We start from the raw sequence: 15,495 nt of genomic DNA, 5'->3' as shown, positions 1-15,495 counted from the left end.
TTTTCAAGATGAATTTGAACTTTCTCCTTTTATATCCAGAGGCTGTAAAGCGCTAATACTTCCCACAGCTGGGGTTACAGATTTCCAGTCTAGACAATCCTCTGTGAGATAAATAGATCAACCTATCTCTTGACTGTTGCAATGTGTCAGTGAAGGCAAAACGCATCAGTCTGGAATCCACAGAGGATTGTCTAGTCTGTCGTTTATTTCACATTTGTTGCATTTTTTAACTTCTCGTTTTGGAATCGTCTGTTTATATGTAAAGTTAGCTTGACTTCTATAACATGGATTCCAAATTACAGCCTGTATTATACTCCAGTGCTGCATGCACAGTTCTGTTATTGGGAAACGGGCAATTAGCATGTAGGCATATACACAGCTTATTAGCTTAGTGCTTATAGTGCACATAGGCAATTCCTGCACAGTAGGTGGTATACAGACAATTCCCAGCATGCAAATTACCAGAAAAACTTCTGTGCCGACACTGAGCAAACAGGGAAAACAGAAACTTTAATTCTGACGTTAATAATTGCAGCTCTGGAGTATAATACAGGAGGTAACTCAGGATCAGTACAGGATCAGTAATGTACTGTATGTACACAGTGACTGCACCAGCAGAATAGTGAGTGCAGCTCTGGGGTCTAATACAATATTTAACCCAGGATCAGTACAGGATTAGTAATGTATGTATGCAGTGACTCTACCAGCAGAAAAGTGAGTGCAGCTCTGGAGTATAATATAGGATGTAACTCAGGATCAGTACAGGATCAGTAATGTAATTTATGTACACAGTGAGTGCACCAGCAGAATAGTGAGTGCCGCTCTGGGGTATAATACAGGATGTAACTCAGGATCAGTAATGTACTGTATGTATACAGTGACTGCACCAGCAGAATAGTGAGTGCAGCTCTGGAGTATAATACAGGATGTAACTCAGGATCAGTAATGTATGTACACAGTGACTGCACCAGCAGAATAGTGAGTGCAGCTCTGGAGTATAATACAGGATGTAACTCAGGATCAGTACAGGATCAGTAATGTAATGTATGTACACAGTGACTGCACCAGCAGAATAGTGAGTGCAGCGAAAATGAATCTTTGATTTCAGAGGTCAAAAATATAACATTAACTTCCTTCCTAATGACTTTCGCTGTCTCTAGTGCCCGGACCTCTGTGTATATGTAGGATGAATGTTACACAATACATGGATATCCTATTTCCTCCGATTTATATTTATACTCCAGTGCGATGACAGGGCCCCGTGTGTTACAAGAATTATCGTCCTGTCATGTTGTCAAGCATTGTGGTGGCTGTGCACATTGTGTCATGAGAAGAACATTAACCTGGTATATTATAGCTTTCTAATGAGTCAGTGATTGTAAAGAGACTGTGGACCGTTCTAGCCATCTTGGAGAACCATGTTCCATATAGAGAAAAGTCAAGACTGTACCCATTGCCTACGTCTATGGCATTACATAGTCTGCGTCCTCCTCTGCAGAACCTCTGCCTCATATATCTCTCTATATACTGTCATGATAATTTGTTTTTGGAGACATCCTTCAGAAATGCACTCATAGCTTTATCATTTCAGGTTTAGAATTGACTATTGCTTTTATATAGAGATGATGAATGCACAAAAACATATTGGCTGCATGCTACATACCAGGCTGGTGAGGCAGCAAACTGTGACCTTCCAGGTGGCCCCAGGTTGGGCCCTAAACAATATATGACATGACATCATCCAGGCAGGGAAATAAAGCATATGCCTTTTACATATGACACACATGGCATGTGTTACATGAAGAGAGACCGTGCATGGGTTGACGTCATTTCTCAGTTATCCAGGGATTTAATAACTGATCACACCGGGATCAGGACTGGGCTGAGCGCCAGGATGTATTTCCTCACCTTATACAAAGTGGCTACATTTCCAGTCTGCTGGGACTTCGTATACTGTATACAGAGCTGAAGAACATTTAAGGCTATATGCCCATGATCCGAAGTAGCAGCGCTTTTGACACCGCTTATGTTCTCTGCTTCCAAAAACACAGTCTTCTATTGAACTCGGGTAGAAACGCATGTGATCACTGAACCGTGCGGATTCACCATATTCAATTCATTCTATTTATGTAATTTCTGTTGCAGAGACTAGCATCTTCTCAAGAGAAATTGACATGCTGCAGCCTTGAAAGACGTGCCACATGTCAGTCTCCACGGGTGAGCCGCAGGTGTCTGCACAAACATCGTGGACATGGGATTTCTAGACATCCCATCCACTATGCTGTAAGATCTGGCCGCTGCGGGTTTCACACTGCATAAATACACAACGTCAATTCTGCGGCAGTTCCTCATCGTCGACATGTATCCTAATGTGCTCAGCCCCTCCACATCAATAGAAACAGGTTTATCTATGTAGTAGTTGAGGTAGAGTAATGGCTGCTTTCTTGTACAAACAGCGACTTCCATAGGTTTGGTCTGGTTTTGTGCTTCTGTCCCACTTAAGTGGATGGGACTGATCTGCAATAACCTGGCTGACCTGTGGACAATAGTGGCTCTTTTTCAGGAAGAAAGCAGCCATGATCAGGAGCATTTTGTCATCCTGGATCGCCTTTTAGGTTGCTTTGGATGTCTTTGCATCCAGGTCAACCATAAATCATGGGGGCTCCTAGATTTCTCTCTCAAAATTTGAGGATGTGTTTTGCTTTGTCTCCAGCCACTGATCTTGATGTTTTTGTTTGTTTTTTTCTTCACAGATTTTTCCACCCAGGTTAATTCCACCGCCCTGAACTCTCAGAGTCTCCGTGGGTCTATGAGCACGCCTCTGCTGCATCCATCGCTCAGCAGTTCCGGTATCAGCTCATCGTTGGGCTCCCCAACCCAGCTCCACTCACCTCTCGGCTCTCCCATCAATGGAATGGGTCCACCGTTCTCAGTCATCAGCCCGCCTCTGGGGCCCTCAATGTCGCTGCAGTCCGCAGCGGGCATGGGCTTTGGCACTAGCAGTCCTCAGGTGAGTTTGTTGTGGTTGTAACTCTAGGTTGTAAATTGGGGGGGAAAATATTCTCTTGTGCACATCAGTCTTCCTGTCCTGTAATCCGGGATACTGCACAGGCAGTGATCATGAGGGCAGGACATGTTTTGAACTTTCTGTCATTCACTGTATTTAGGACACTAAATTCCATTTTCCTGCTTGATATGGCTGCCAGCACGGAGCAATATACTACATCCATCTATCCTTTTAAATGTATTTAGAATTAGACCCTTCCTTTAGATTTGACATATTGTGTAAAACCTACAGTCGTGTGGACGGACTCTGACGTCTGTCTGGAACATGTTGCACAGATTATATCTTCATGTAACAAAGTAAATCTAGTTAAGGGGTTAATGAACACGGGATTTGCTTAGGTGGGTGGGTTGACGAGCAGAAAGATTATCTAAATGTCCAAATCCCCTCAGGTCCCCCCTCCCAGACGTAAAGCGCTTACACTATAATAAGCAACAGAGCACCAGCAGCTGACTGCCACCTGTCACCCAGACATTGGCACCTTCTACAAGACCGGGCGTAATCTGCAGCGTCCTGCCTCAAGTCATAATAATATTCCCTAATGAGCCACAACATGGCTCTCAAATCTCAATTACCACGGCCACAGAGGATATATGGTGATGATGTACTATGCAGAGGATGGGAGTAGTAGTATGAAAGCAGCAATGATGGGGAATTGTAGTGATGGATCAGGAGTGTCCAGAATTACCCTAAAGCAGATGGATGATGATGAGAGCTGCGCCTATAGGCAATTTTTGGTTTCTAAAAGGGCATTGTGGGAGTGATAGGTACAGGCGGAGAAGGGTATTGTGGGAGTAATAGGTACAGGCGGAGAAGGGCATTGTGGGAGTGATAGGTACAGGTGGAGAAGGGCATTATGGGAGTGATAGGTACAGGCGGAGAAGGGCATTGTGGGAGTGATAGGTACAGGCGGAGAAGGGCATTGTGGGAGTGATAGGTACAGGCAGAGAAGGGCTTTGTGGGAGTGATAGGTACAGGCAGAAAAGGGTATTGTGGGAGTGATAGGTACAGGCGGAGAGGGGCATTGTGGGAGTGATAGGTACAGGTGGAGAAGGGCATTGTGGGAGTGATAGGTACAGGCGGAGAAGGGCATTGTGGGAGTGATAGGTACAGGCGGAGAAGGGCATTGTGGGAGTGATAGGTACAGGCGGAGAAGGGCATTGTGGGAGTGATAGGTACAGGCGGAGAAGGGCATTGTGGGAGTGATGGGTACAGGCGGAGAAGGGCATTGTGGGAGTGATGGGTACAGGCGGAGAAGGGCATTGTGGGAGTGATAGGTACAGGCGGAGAAGGGCATTGTGAGAGTGATAGGTACAGGCGGAGAAGGGCATTGTGGGAGTGATAGGTACAGGCGGAGAAGGGCATTGTGGGAGTGATAGGTACAGGCGGAGAAGGGCATTGTGAGAGTGATAGGTACAGGCGGAGAAGGGCATTGTGGGAGTGATAGGTACAGGCGGAGAAGGGCATTGTGGGAGTGATAGGTACAGGCGGAGAAGGGCATTGTGGGAGTGATAGGTACAGGCGGAGAAGGGCATTGTGAGAGTGATAGGTACAGGCGGAGAAGGGCATTGTGGGAGTGATAGGTACAGGCGGAGAAGGGCATTGTGAGAGTGATAGGTACAGGTGGAGAAGGGCATTGTGGGAATGATAGGTACAGGCAGAGAAGGGTATTGTGGCACCTGATCTAAATAAGGAGGCTCATTTTATGTATTACATGGAAATTACTAGCACAATGTGCCATCCATATTGCCAGACCACAAACGTGGTTCAGAAGTCACAGATATCCTGGGACTGCTCTAGTCCTGTGCAAACTGTGATATGTGACCCTGTATATTCAGTTATTCCAGAAGTGCTGTGGTAGGAAGCCTCCGGTGAGAATGAAAAGGGGACTTTCCTAATGAAGCTGCTCGATGTGTCATCCGGGTAACAGGCGCCTCTGAATCTGGTCCATGGGTTACATTACAGAAGTGCCATTACCGGATGTGAAGACTCTACATATCCAGGGGGGCGCGGGCTGCAATTCCAGGCTGCGCTGGTATATAGCGTCTGACACTGGCGACCGCTGCGGGCACAGCCCCCCAGATCTTGTGATAATGATTTCTGTGTCTTTGATGGATTATCGGGAAGGTGCGTGCAAGATACGATGGTTGAGACTTTCGCCCTCCGATGTCATAGACCTTCTTAAGTGATTACAGAGAACAAGCCAATAAGGCTGTGCTGGATCTCTCCAACATATGTCTCTTACTCTGAAGAGCATTAGCGATAGTCACACAACATCTTGCGTGGTCTGGAATATGAAGGGGCTCCCAGGGTACTAGGGACAGCTAGGAGGACCACATCCTATCAGACTGAAGAAAGGAAGTGCCGACTAGTGTATTTGCCTCATCTACTGTTCACTTATTAAAGGCTTCAAGTGTGATAATCTATATATATATATATATATATATATATATATATACATACATACACTCCTCTGTTCCGGGTGATGTCAGTCTCTAGAACACCAGTCTTGGACCAGCAGTGATCCTCCCTGGCGGCCACTGAGCTCTCATTTCTGGGAGTTTCTGCCATTATCCTGCACACATCTGGACTGGATGCTGATCGTACCTGTTAACAATGCACTTACCCCAGATAACATGTGGAGCTGCAAGGAGTGTGCGCGTTCTTGCTGCAGGATAGAATTAAGTGATAAGTCTCTCCAGAGCTGCAATGAAAACCAGAGATGTTTCTAGCTTAAATATTTTTCCCCTTGGTGTCTGGTGCGTTAGATTTATAATGTTCAGGTATAGAGGTGCTGTATATTTGCCACCCTCACGTCACATCAGGCTGGAGTCTTATAATGGGGCCTTCTACTTCCTATTGATACTTCATGGTCTCCTGTGACATCTGCATATTCACTAGTAAGCAGTAACGTGTAACTCCTAGATATGTAGCATGAGAGCTTCCCGGTCCTAGGATGCTACAAGAGGTGAACTAAGACCACAGCACGACCCTCTCTGGTTTTGGTGCTTTTATATTTTCAAGAGTGAATTTGCATGAAGAATATTGACCAAATTTTTGCATCAGATCTACAAATGTTTGGAGAGGTTACTCTGAACTTTCCACTCAAAGAGCAGCCAGCTGGCATTCTGCACTTTTTTTTGGCTTTTCATGCTGCTCTTTTTAGCCCCGTTTCAGGGTTGTGATATTTTAATATTACGGGTTTTGAAGATTGAAGTCTGGAAAGTTTCTCCTTTTCTTGTGTATAGCCCTTGTGTCCTTCATGGTGGCATTCATCCATCCTTACATAACAGGCGATAATGCATTCTTATTTCATGTCCTTGAAACCATCGGAAGGTCTCTCCATCTTCTATAAAGAACACGCTGCTGTCGTATAGTCTGATAGGTGATAAATAGCATGTCCCCACAAAACCCATACCCAAATAAATACACAGGACACAGATATCACAGTGGCATAAAATTGGCCGTGCGGTTTTATTCAGGGTTACATAAAATACCTTAAATATTTCCAATAAATAAACTTCCATAAAATAAATTCAAATTCTCCAAATTTCCAAATGTCCAAATCCACCCATACATGGGTGATTTTTCCCCACAATTAAAACCACACGACAGGATGAATGACGATATAGAGGGAGGGAGGGTTGGCTCTTCTTAAATCTTGCGTCAGCAACTGAGGCGCTCAGAACCGCCAGTCAGGTTAAATATTTGAAAAAAAGACCGCCAAAAACGCTCTCCACCAATGAGAATTCAGCAAACTTGCCGCTCAAAAACTGGTTGAAACCAGATTGTCACGAATCTACCACAGATTCTGACATTACAATAACATCATAAAAATGCATAAAATAGTTCCCAATAAAATAGACAGAGCAGGGTCTATGAGGACATGAGACCACCGCTATACTGCTTTATGGCTTGAGCGGGGGGGCTTACATGTCCCCACAAAACCCATACCCAAATAAATACACAGGACACAGATATCACAGTGGCATAAAATTGGCCGTGCGGTTTTATTCAGGGTTACATAAAATACCTTAAATATTTCCAATAAATAAACTTCCATAAAATAAATTCAAATTCTCCAAATGTCCAAATCCACCCATACATGGGTGATTTTTCCCCACAAGGCCGAGACTAAACAAGTCGAGGCCCCCCCCCACCGCACAGCCATTTTTCGATTATGCTGCCCATATTTAAATTAAAAATATCCAGACCAATATTGGATAAGTGAATCAAATCCTGTCTAAACATCCCGGGTAGAAACCCCTCCAAATCTTCGTGCCTAAAAGAAAAGCCACCCAACAAAGGAAAAAATTTCATCATGGCACGGTTCACCCTCTTACGAATTTTATCCGAAATAAAAATTGCTGTTGTTGCCAAAAGAGTCTGGGAATGATCTCAGAAAAAACAAGGCTTGAAAAAGGAAAATTTTGCCTCAAAAATATAAGATCAGACCTCATGGTCGCTAACAGATCAAGCGTATTGATTTTACCCAGATCATTACCAGCAAGATGAATAATAATTAAATCCGGGTAAGGAAATTTCAACATGCAGTTGTTTAACTCAGGAACTAAGGAAGCCCACTTCAATCCTCGAATGCTATGCCAGAAGACCTGAGTAATAGAAGGGTTAAATGATAAATTCTCCGAATAGGACCGCTGACTAGCCCTCTTCTGGGCCCAGAAAACAAATGAGTGGCCAACAATCCAAACAATAGTTGGACCTAAAAGAGAATAAACGATTAGTCAGCATATAAATTATGACGAACATACAGTTTGAAACGGTTAGAGTTCCATCTACCCATTTTTTTGATTTTAGCATCGGACAAACCGGCCCTAGCGGCCTCCGTAGCTGCACCAATCCTAAAAGAATGGGAAGATATTTTGAGGTGACTTTTACCCAAAAAGGAAAGGCATTTCTTGAGGATAAAATTAAACTGAAATATCGTCACTGGTGACTTATCCCTGTGTATGAACAATGGGCCCTGCACCGCAGGCCTATTAACAATCCATTTTGAAAAGTTAAGAACCGGGCAAATAGTAGGATCATAAAATGAATTCAAGCGAATTTCACTACCCCTTCCTAACTGATCGGTTTTAGATTTCCTTATAAACACTAAGAGGGATGAATCGCATAGCTTAACGTCCTCTAGTCTGAGCCCAGATGGTTCGGCTTTTTTAAAGGATACTATCTCGCTCACTCTAAGAGCTCCAAAAAAACAGATGGAAAAAATGGCATTAAATAATAAAGCTTCCTCCGAATTCGAACAAACACTAGTCAGCGCTGAGCAAATGCTTATCAATAACGAAAATGAGATAGGGCGTCTGGAATCAGGTAAAAAATTTTCACGTTTCAGGCCTTTCAAAAACTGTTTCACGAGAAAAAGGTCAGTTAGAGCAGTTCTCCCATGAACCTTAAAGAAAAAGGAAACTCCTGCGAAGCATTTCGCCACTGCAGAGTAAGATAAGTTCTTCTTGAGTAAGGACTCCGCAAATTGTAAGGCCACGAAAGGATCAGACACCAATACTTCAAAACCATGCAAAACACAAAAATCAGTCCACTTCTTCCATGCGGCTGAATAATCAGCCCATGATCGTTTGGACAATGAATTTTCTATAAAATACGGTACTAAGCTGAGATCACATCCCAGACTGAGGGAGGACAAAACGTTGCTTCTTTGTCCGCTAATGGAACCTGTTGGAAAAAATTAATCCACTGACTATTCAAAATTAGCTCCGTACAATTACTAAAATTGCTAACACCCACTTTTGCCTTCAACCAAACGTTATTTTTTAAACACAATAAAACTAATTGCCTCAGAATTTTTGCGGCCCAAAGGTTCTTTGAAGAAAGGGTATTGATAGCAAAAACGACCGCCTGGTTTGAAGAATTTAACAAAATTCTTGAATTCTGCAATTCGTTGCCCCAAAGAAAAATGAGTGAAAAAATCGCGAAGAGCTCTATGAGCAGGGAGTTATTAATGACCTTAACAAAATTACAATCGTCAGGCCAACTCAAGTGAACCCAGTGTGAAGAAAATAAAAGACCGACGCCTAAGGAAACCTCCGCCGAAAAGGCCAGCGGAATGGAATCTGCATTGATAAAAGGAGACTGAATAACAGATCTGCCATTAAAGTCAGCCAAGAATAAGAGCCAAATTCTTGCATCCTCCTTAAGATCCGATCGGACCCTGATGTGGGACTTAGGTGAAGAAAACCCCTTAGTAGCTTCGTAAAGACTTCTCGAAAATACACGGTCCATTGGGATAACCCGAAGGGCGAAATTAAGAAGGCCCAACAAAGCTTGCAAATCCTTGAGGATAATTTTTTCCTTAGACAAAAATTCCGAAAGAGATGCTCGCAGTTTAGCAACCTTTGCCTCAGGCAAAATAGCTACCATTTTTTCTGAGTCAATTAAAATACCTAAAAATTCAATCTGACTACATGGGCCGACTGTCTTATCGTGGGCGATGGGAACTCCAAAGTGAGCACACAGACGTAAGAAGCTGTCCAAGGTATCCCTACATACGCGAGAATGAGGAGGACCCACAAAAAGGAAATCATCCAGGTAGTGCAAAATACCAGCCTCTACACAGCTGGATTGCAATACCCAATGTAGAAAAACAGAAAAAGATTCAAAATAAAAGCAAGACAAAGAAAAGCCCATTGGAAGGCACCTATCAAAGAAAAAACAGTTATCAAACTGAAAACCCAACGAATTGAAACCCATAGGGTGAACTGGTAAGAGCCTAAAAGCCGATTTAATATCGGATTTAGCCAACAAGGAAAAAGGGCCAAATTTTCTTAGAAGATCTAACGCGCCGTCCAAAGAAGAATGGGATACTGAACACAGATCCTTATCCACTTCATCGTTTAGGGACTGACCCGGTGGATACGATAGATGGTGGATTAAACGAAACGAACCAGAATCTTTTTTAGGAACCACCCCTAGGGGCGAAATGCGAAAATTCAAGAAAGGAGGGGACGAAAAAGGGCCAGCCACCCTACCAAATTCTAACTCGTTAGAAATTTTTTCCCTAACAACTTCGGGAAAAGCGGAAACAGATGATAAATTTTTTACTAAAGTGCAACCTTTCCCTACAAAACGAGGAACAAAAAAACCGGAATAGAACCCATCATAAAGGAGACGACTAGTCTCCTTGTTTGGGAATTTGCTTAGCCAATAGACCATATTTTCCAGAATCACTGGCGTTCGGGCCTTTTGGGTTAGAATCCCTAATTGAAGATTGCTGAGCTGCTTGCTTCTTAAAACACTTGGACATGGGGTGGGGGTTACCGCAGAACGAGCACTCATGCCTAAACCTACAGTTGTTGTTCCACTTGCAAAAAGACTCGTTGAAGGCGAAGCAGACGCCTTTTTTAGGAAAGGAATTAACCGATTGCCTGCTAACCACATTTCTCGATGGCAGCATGAGGTTAATCCACAAGCCAATGTCCTTAGTACCCCACTTGACCTCCGGGTGAACTGAAAGTTTGTGTCTAAATGCCTCATCATAGTGAAGCCAAGCAGCACCTCCAAAATTCCTATAGGCTTCTAAAATGATGTCGACGTGCTGAAACAGGCTGCTGCAAAGATTAGGGGATTTTCCCCCCAAAACTGCAGCATATATAGCAAAAGCCTGTATCCAATTGTTAAAAGATCTAATGTTACGTTTACTGTCATCAGAGTCAGCCCTATCATCTTTTTTATCTGACTTGGGGGGCTGATCTCTGCGAGGCAGGAGAGAAAATAGATCAATATAATTATTGTTCCAAATAAGCTCCTTCACCGAAGAGCTTAAGTGAAAACCAAGGGGCGACAGTTCGCACATAAGCGCCTCCTTAAAAGGATTCAAAGGGGTAAGACCAAGGGCAGGCGCTTCTGAAGGTAAAGAAATGCTAGTAGATACTAAAGGAGAAGGGAGACCCACATTACCCATGGTCTCACATATAACCGATTTAATAAGTTCCTTCAATTGATTGTGAGGAAAAGGGAAGTTAGTTAACTCACCCTTTGAATGCAGAACGTCTCGGCGTCGCTCTCCAGAGCCACTTGCGCTCAAGCCCACCATAATAGGTGAGCGCGGCTCTCTGAGAGAATTTGCTTGGGGATCATCTTCTTCTTCGGAGGACTGTGTAGCAACAGCTGGAGCCGGCCTTCCTTGCTGTGCCGGAGCAAAGATGGCCGCTCTGGAGCGAGAAGAGGAGGGGACCGCGGCGCTTTTACGGCCCTGCCCCTCACCTGACCTTCCGGATCCTTCATATGACGGCGAAAGTTCACGCTAAGGGCACCGGCTAAGATCCCGCACCGGGCTGCGGGATTTGTCTGAGGTGCAGCGACGCGGCCTCTTACCGGCGTCCCGAGCGCTACGCCTGGGAGTCGCAGAACCCGCAGCTGCAGACGGCACAGACCTAGACTTCCTGGGACGAGTTCCGGAGCTTGAATCAGTCACAGCAGCAGGTACAGGGCTTGGCAACGGAGGAAGGGGCTCTTGAACCGGAGGGGAAGGAATGGCTTCGGAGGCTGACGGCAAGGGACTCATAGCCAGACAGCTTTTTAACCAATCCAGGCCGTTTTCACCCCCGGCCCTGGCTAGAAGCTCCTGCATAAGCTTCTCCATGACAGCGCGGTATCTCTTCTTAAATCTTGCGTCAGCAACTGAGGCGCTCAGAACCGCCAGTCAGGTTAAATATTTGAAAAAGACCGCCAAAAACGCTCTCCACCAATGAGAATTCAGCAAACTTGCCGCTCAAAAACTGGTTGAAACCAGATTGTCACGAATCTACCACAGATTCTGACATTACAATAACATCATAAAAATGCATAAAATAGTTCCCAATAAAATAGACAGAGCAGGGTCTATGAGGACATGAGACCCCCGCTATACTGCTTTATGGCTTGAGCGGGGGGGCTTACATTAGGTGAAAATGCTTTTAAAGAGCCTGTCACCCTTTAGTCATGTGTAATGATTGGATACGTGTATCTCTGTGCCTCTCCCCCTTTACTTTGTGTGCTGATAATTGGATACTTGTATCTGTAAACAATGACGTGCTTTCCAGCCTATTATCCGCTTATAGGTTAGGCTACTTTCACACTAGCGTCGGCCCGACGTACCGATGCAAACTGCGAAAAAAATGAACAACGGGGCAGCGGATGCAGTTTTACAACGCATCCGCTGCCCCATGATAAGGTCCAGGGAGGAGGGGGTGGCATTCCGGCCGCGCATGCACGGTCGGAAATGGCGGACACGACGCACAAAAAATGTTACATGCAACGTTTTTTTGTGCCGACGGTCCGCAAAAACACGACGCATCCGTCGCACGATGGATGAGACGTGTGGCCATACGTCGTAATGCGTCGCTAATGCAAGTCTATGGAAAAAAAACGCATCCTGCGGGCAACTTTGCAGGATGCGTTTTTTCTCCAAAACGACGCATTGCGACGTACGTCACACAACGCTGATGAGACAGGAGGTGTAATCCTGACTACATACTGCTGGCAGCTGTGCAGTAATGTAGAGGATGATTATCTTATCATTTCCACATCTTAGGTACAGTCCTCCCACCTGACATGGAATCATCACCCTCCCTGAGCATTAGATAAAACCACTTCAGACTTGGTGCAGGCCTGTGATCCTCTAGACTGAGCTGTGTCTCCCCCTCGCCGCCTGCACTCGCTCGCTGCTGCCGTCCAGCTGCTTTTGATGTTGCAGAGAGCCTGCCAGTCTTGGGCAAGCTGATTAGGCAATGAGTGTGTGTCTCACATCGCGCTGCCTCTCATCTCTGCTTTTTCCATTATTTTCTTTCTGAAGGTGCGAAAGTTTATATGGTGTAAGATCTCCAGGCGAGGAGGACATCCGGGCGAGTTGGGTTATAAAGCCCAGAGGCGTTACATCGGCTTTATGGTGGCACAGTGAACAAGGCCTCTTGGCACAAATACTTACGAGAAATTTTTATTTTTAGAGTCATAAAATACTTTGGGCAATAAAGTGACTGATATATAATGAGGATTTGTGTAAAAACACAAGCGGTAAGGATCACTAATGAAAGCTGGCGTCACGCTCTTCCCAACATTTCCTATGTGTATTTGCTTTGGGGAAGATGGGACTCTGCCCCTGGCACCTTCATAGCTAAATCCTCTATTCATCACATTGTCCCTCTTCACAGATTGTACATTCTGCACAGTGATTAAGGGTGGCGAGAACATGACTGGTTGTGTGGTGTGAACAGTGCCCAGGAACGGTCATTGCTGCGCACACAAAGCATTGTGCAGCCATCACATTTGTGTCAGGTCTCCCGGCACTAATGGCCTGCACACTTGTGTCATCTGGATGGTGTTTTTTTTGCGTATCACTGACCGCAAGCAAAGAGCTTAAACAATGAAAATTGAAACCAAATGGTGAGAAAGTTATGTTATACTGTGATTAGCGTTATCTATCTGTGACTGGAAAGCCTGATCTAGGACCAGGAACAGAATATCTCCTGTGTGAATGGCCTGGTAATGTGTGTGTGTGTGATCCCGCGAACATTCACTGCTAAATATCGATTGGCGCAGAGGCGTGCAGTGGTGTTCACCGCTCACTTCACTTCAATGGGCCCAGTAGTCAGGATGTTAGACCTCTGCCCCCACAGCCAGCGATGGAGTGGCGGTCCTGTATGTGCAGTACTGCTTAGCCCAACTACTATATAATCGTCTAATTCTGTCTGTTTGTCTGTTACGGAAATCCCGCGTCGCTGATTGGTCACCAGCCGCCCGCGACCAATAAGCAACAGGCGCAGTTCTGTCAGTCACAGTGCCACGTAGTTGAGTCACGTTTACTGAACAAGTTCTGTCAGTCACAATGCCACGAAGTTCAGTCACGTTTACTGAAAAAATTCTGTCAGTCACAGTGCCACGTAGTTCAGTCACGTTTACTGAACAAGTTCTGTCAGTCACAGTACCACATAGTTCAGTCTAATTTACTGAATAAATTCTGTCAGTCACAGTGCCACGTAGTTCAGTCACGTTTACTGAACAAGTTCTGTCAGTCACAGTGCCACATAGTTCACTCACGTTTACTGAACAAGTTTTCAGTCACAGTTCCAGGCACAAATATATTATAGTGTTGATGTACTTCTTTCGTCCGATGATCTATTTAAATACAGTTAGATATTCATGTAATGGTTTATATTCATTGCATTATTCTTAAATCTCCATAAATAAACTACCTGCATATTCTAGAATACCCGATGCGTTAGAATCGGGCCACCATCTAGTAGGATATAGATCCTCAATCTCCAGATTCTTGGTGGTTCCATATTTATCACCGGTGTGTAGAGGTAATATACATTGTTCATGGCATAATGCTCTTTAGAATTAAGCCTATGGGAAAGTCAACCAATATTACTCATTATTCATCATTTACTACCGGATTTCAGCGATTCTCATTGTGTTTTGAATCATGTAAAATGTAATAATGTGCACAACATTAATATCTGCTTTTTCTCTGCCTCTTGTTTCAGCTGCATTCCCCCATGAATTCAGTCAGCAGCACAGAGGACATCAAGCCTCCACCAGGAATAAATGGCATCCTTAAAGTGCCAATGCACCCCTCAGGAGCTATGGCGGCCTTCACAAAGCACATCTGTGCCATCTGTGGGGACAGATCTTCAGGTAAAGATGTATCTATGGCTAAGAAGAGTGTAATTCTTAATGCAAACTTACACAATCTGATAAAGCCAAAGATCTACTATAGTGGTTCATGCTGTGATAAATCTGGAGAACTTTTAGGCTATGTGCACACGCTGCGGATTTTGCTGTGGATCCGCAGCAGTTTCCCACGAGTTTACAGTACCATGTTAACCTATGGGAAACGAAATCCGCAGTGCACATGCTGCGGAAAAAAAACGTGCGGAAGCGCAGCGGTTTATTTTCCGCAGCATGTCAATTCTTTGTGCGGATTCCGCTGCGGTTTTACACCTGCTCCAATAGAAAACTGCAGGTGTAAAACCGCAGCGGAATCCGCAGTAGAAACCGCGATAAATCCGCAGGAAAAACCGCAGCAGTTTTGCACTGCGGTTTTTCCAAATCTGCTGTGGAAAAATCCGCAGTCCTCTAGAATACGTGTGCACATACCCTTACACTGTCTATTCTTAGCTGACTTCTTCTCTGCCAGGAATATGCATCACAGTTTTACAAATTGTCAAACGGAAAGCTTTGTTCTTTGTCGGACAAGGCGCAGAAAGTGTCTACAGCGCAAAGTAAGTAAAAGCCATTAATAGAGCCTGTAATCCGGCACATTTGGCTGAATATCTCTCCTGCATTATGGTCAGTCCTAGTCACATGAATGGAGACCGGCTACAATACCCGACATAGTGCTGTGCTTCTCAACATCTTTTCGTCTAATCCTGACTTTTATGTGTAGTGCACATGTGTAGTGAACGACGTATAGA

The 15,495-nt window shown here is 44.5% G+C and overlaps 1 protein-coding gene across 4 annotated transcripts in view; it reads left to right on the top strand.

Moving 5' to 3' along the window:
* The window catches only part of RXRA (retinoid X receptor alpha), a 268,856-nt gene that overhangs the window by 198,976 nt on the left and 54,385 nt on the right, over nt 1–15,495 (top strand). For all 4 annotated transcript variants that reach the window (XM_069747491.1, XM_069747493.1, XM_069747490.1 and 1 more), the window contains 2 exons: nt 2,754–3,010; nt 14,566–14,716. In XM_069747491.1, coding sequence (XP_069603592.1) covers nt 2,754–3,010; nt 14,566–14,716 — 408 coding nt within the window. The remainder of the gene's footprint in view (nt 1–2,753; nt 3,011–14,565; nt 14,717–15,495) is intronic.

Source organism: Ranitomeya imitator, chromosome 2 (genome assembly GCF_032444005.1).
Source record: "Ranitomeya imitator isolate aRanImi1 chromosome 2, aRanImi1.pri, whole genome shotgun sequence".
Taxonomy (NCBI): Eukaryota; Metazoa; Chordata; class Amphibia; order Anura; family Dendrobatidae; genus Ranitomeya; species Ranitomeya imitator.
The sequence above is the reverse complement of the archived record's forward strand: the minus strand, read 5'-3'. Positions and strand labels throughout refer to the sequence as shown.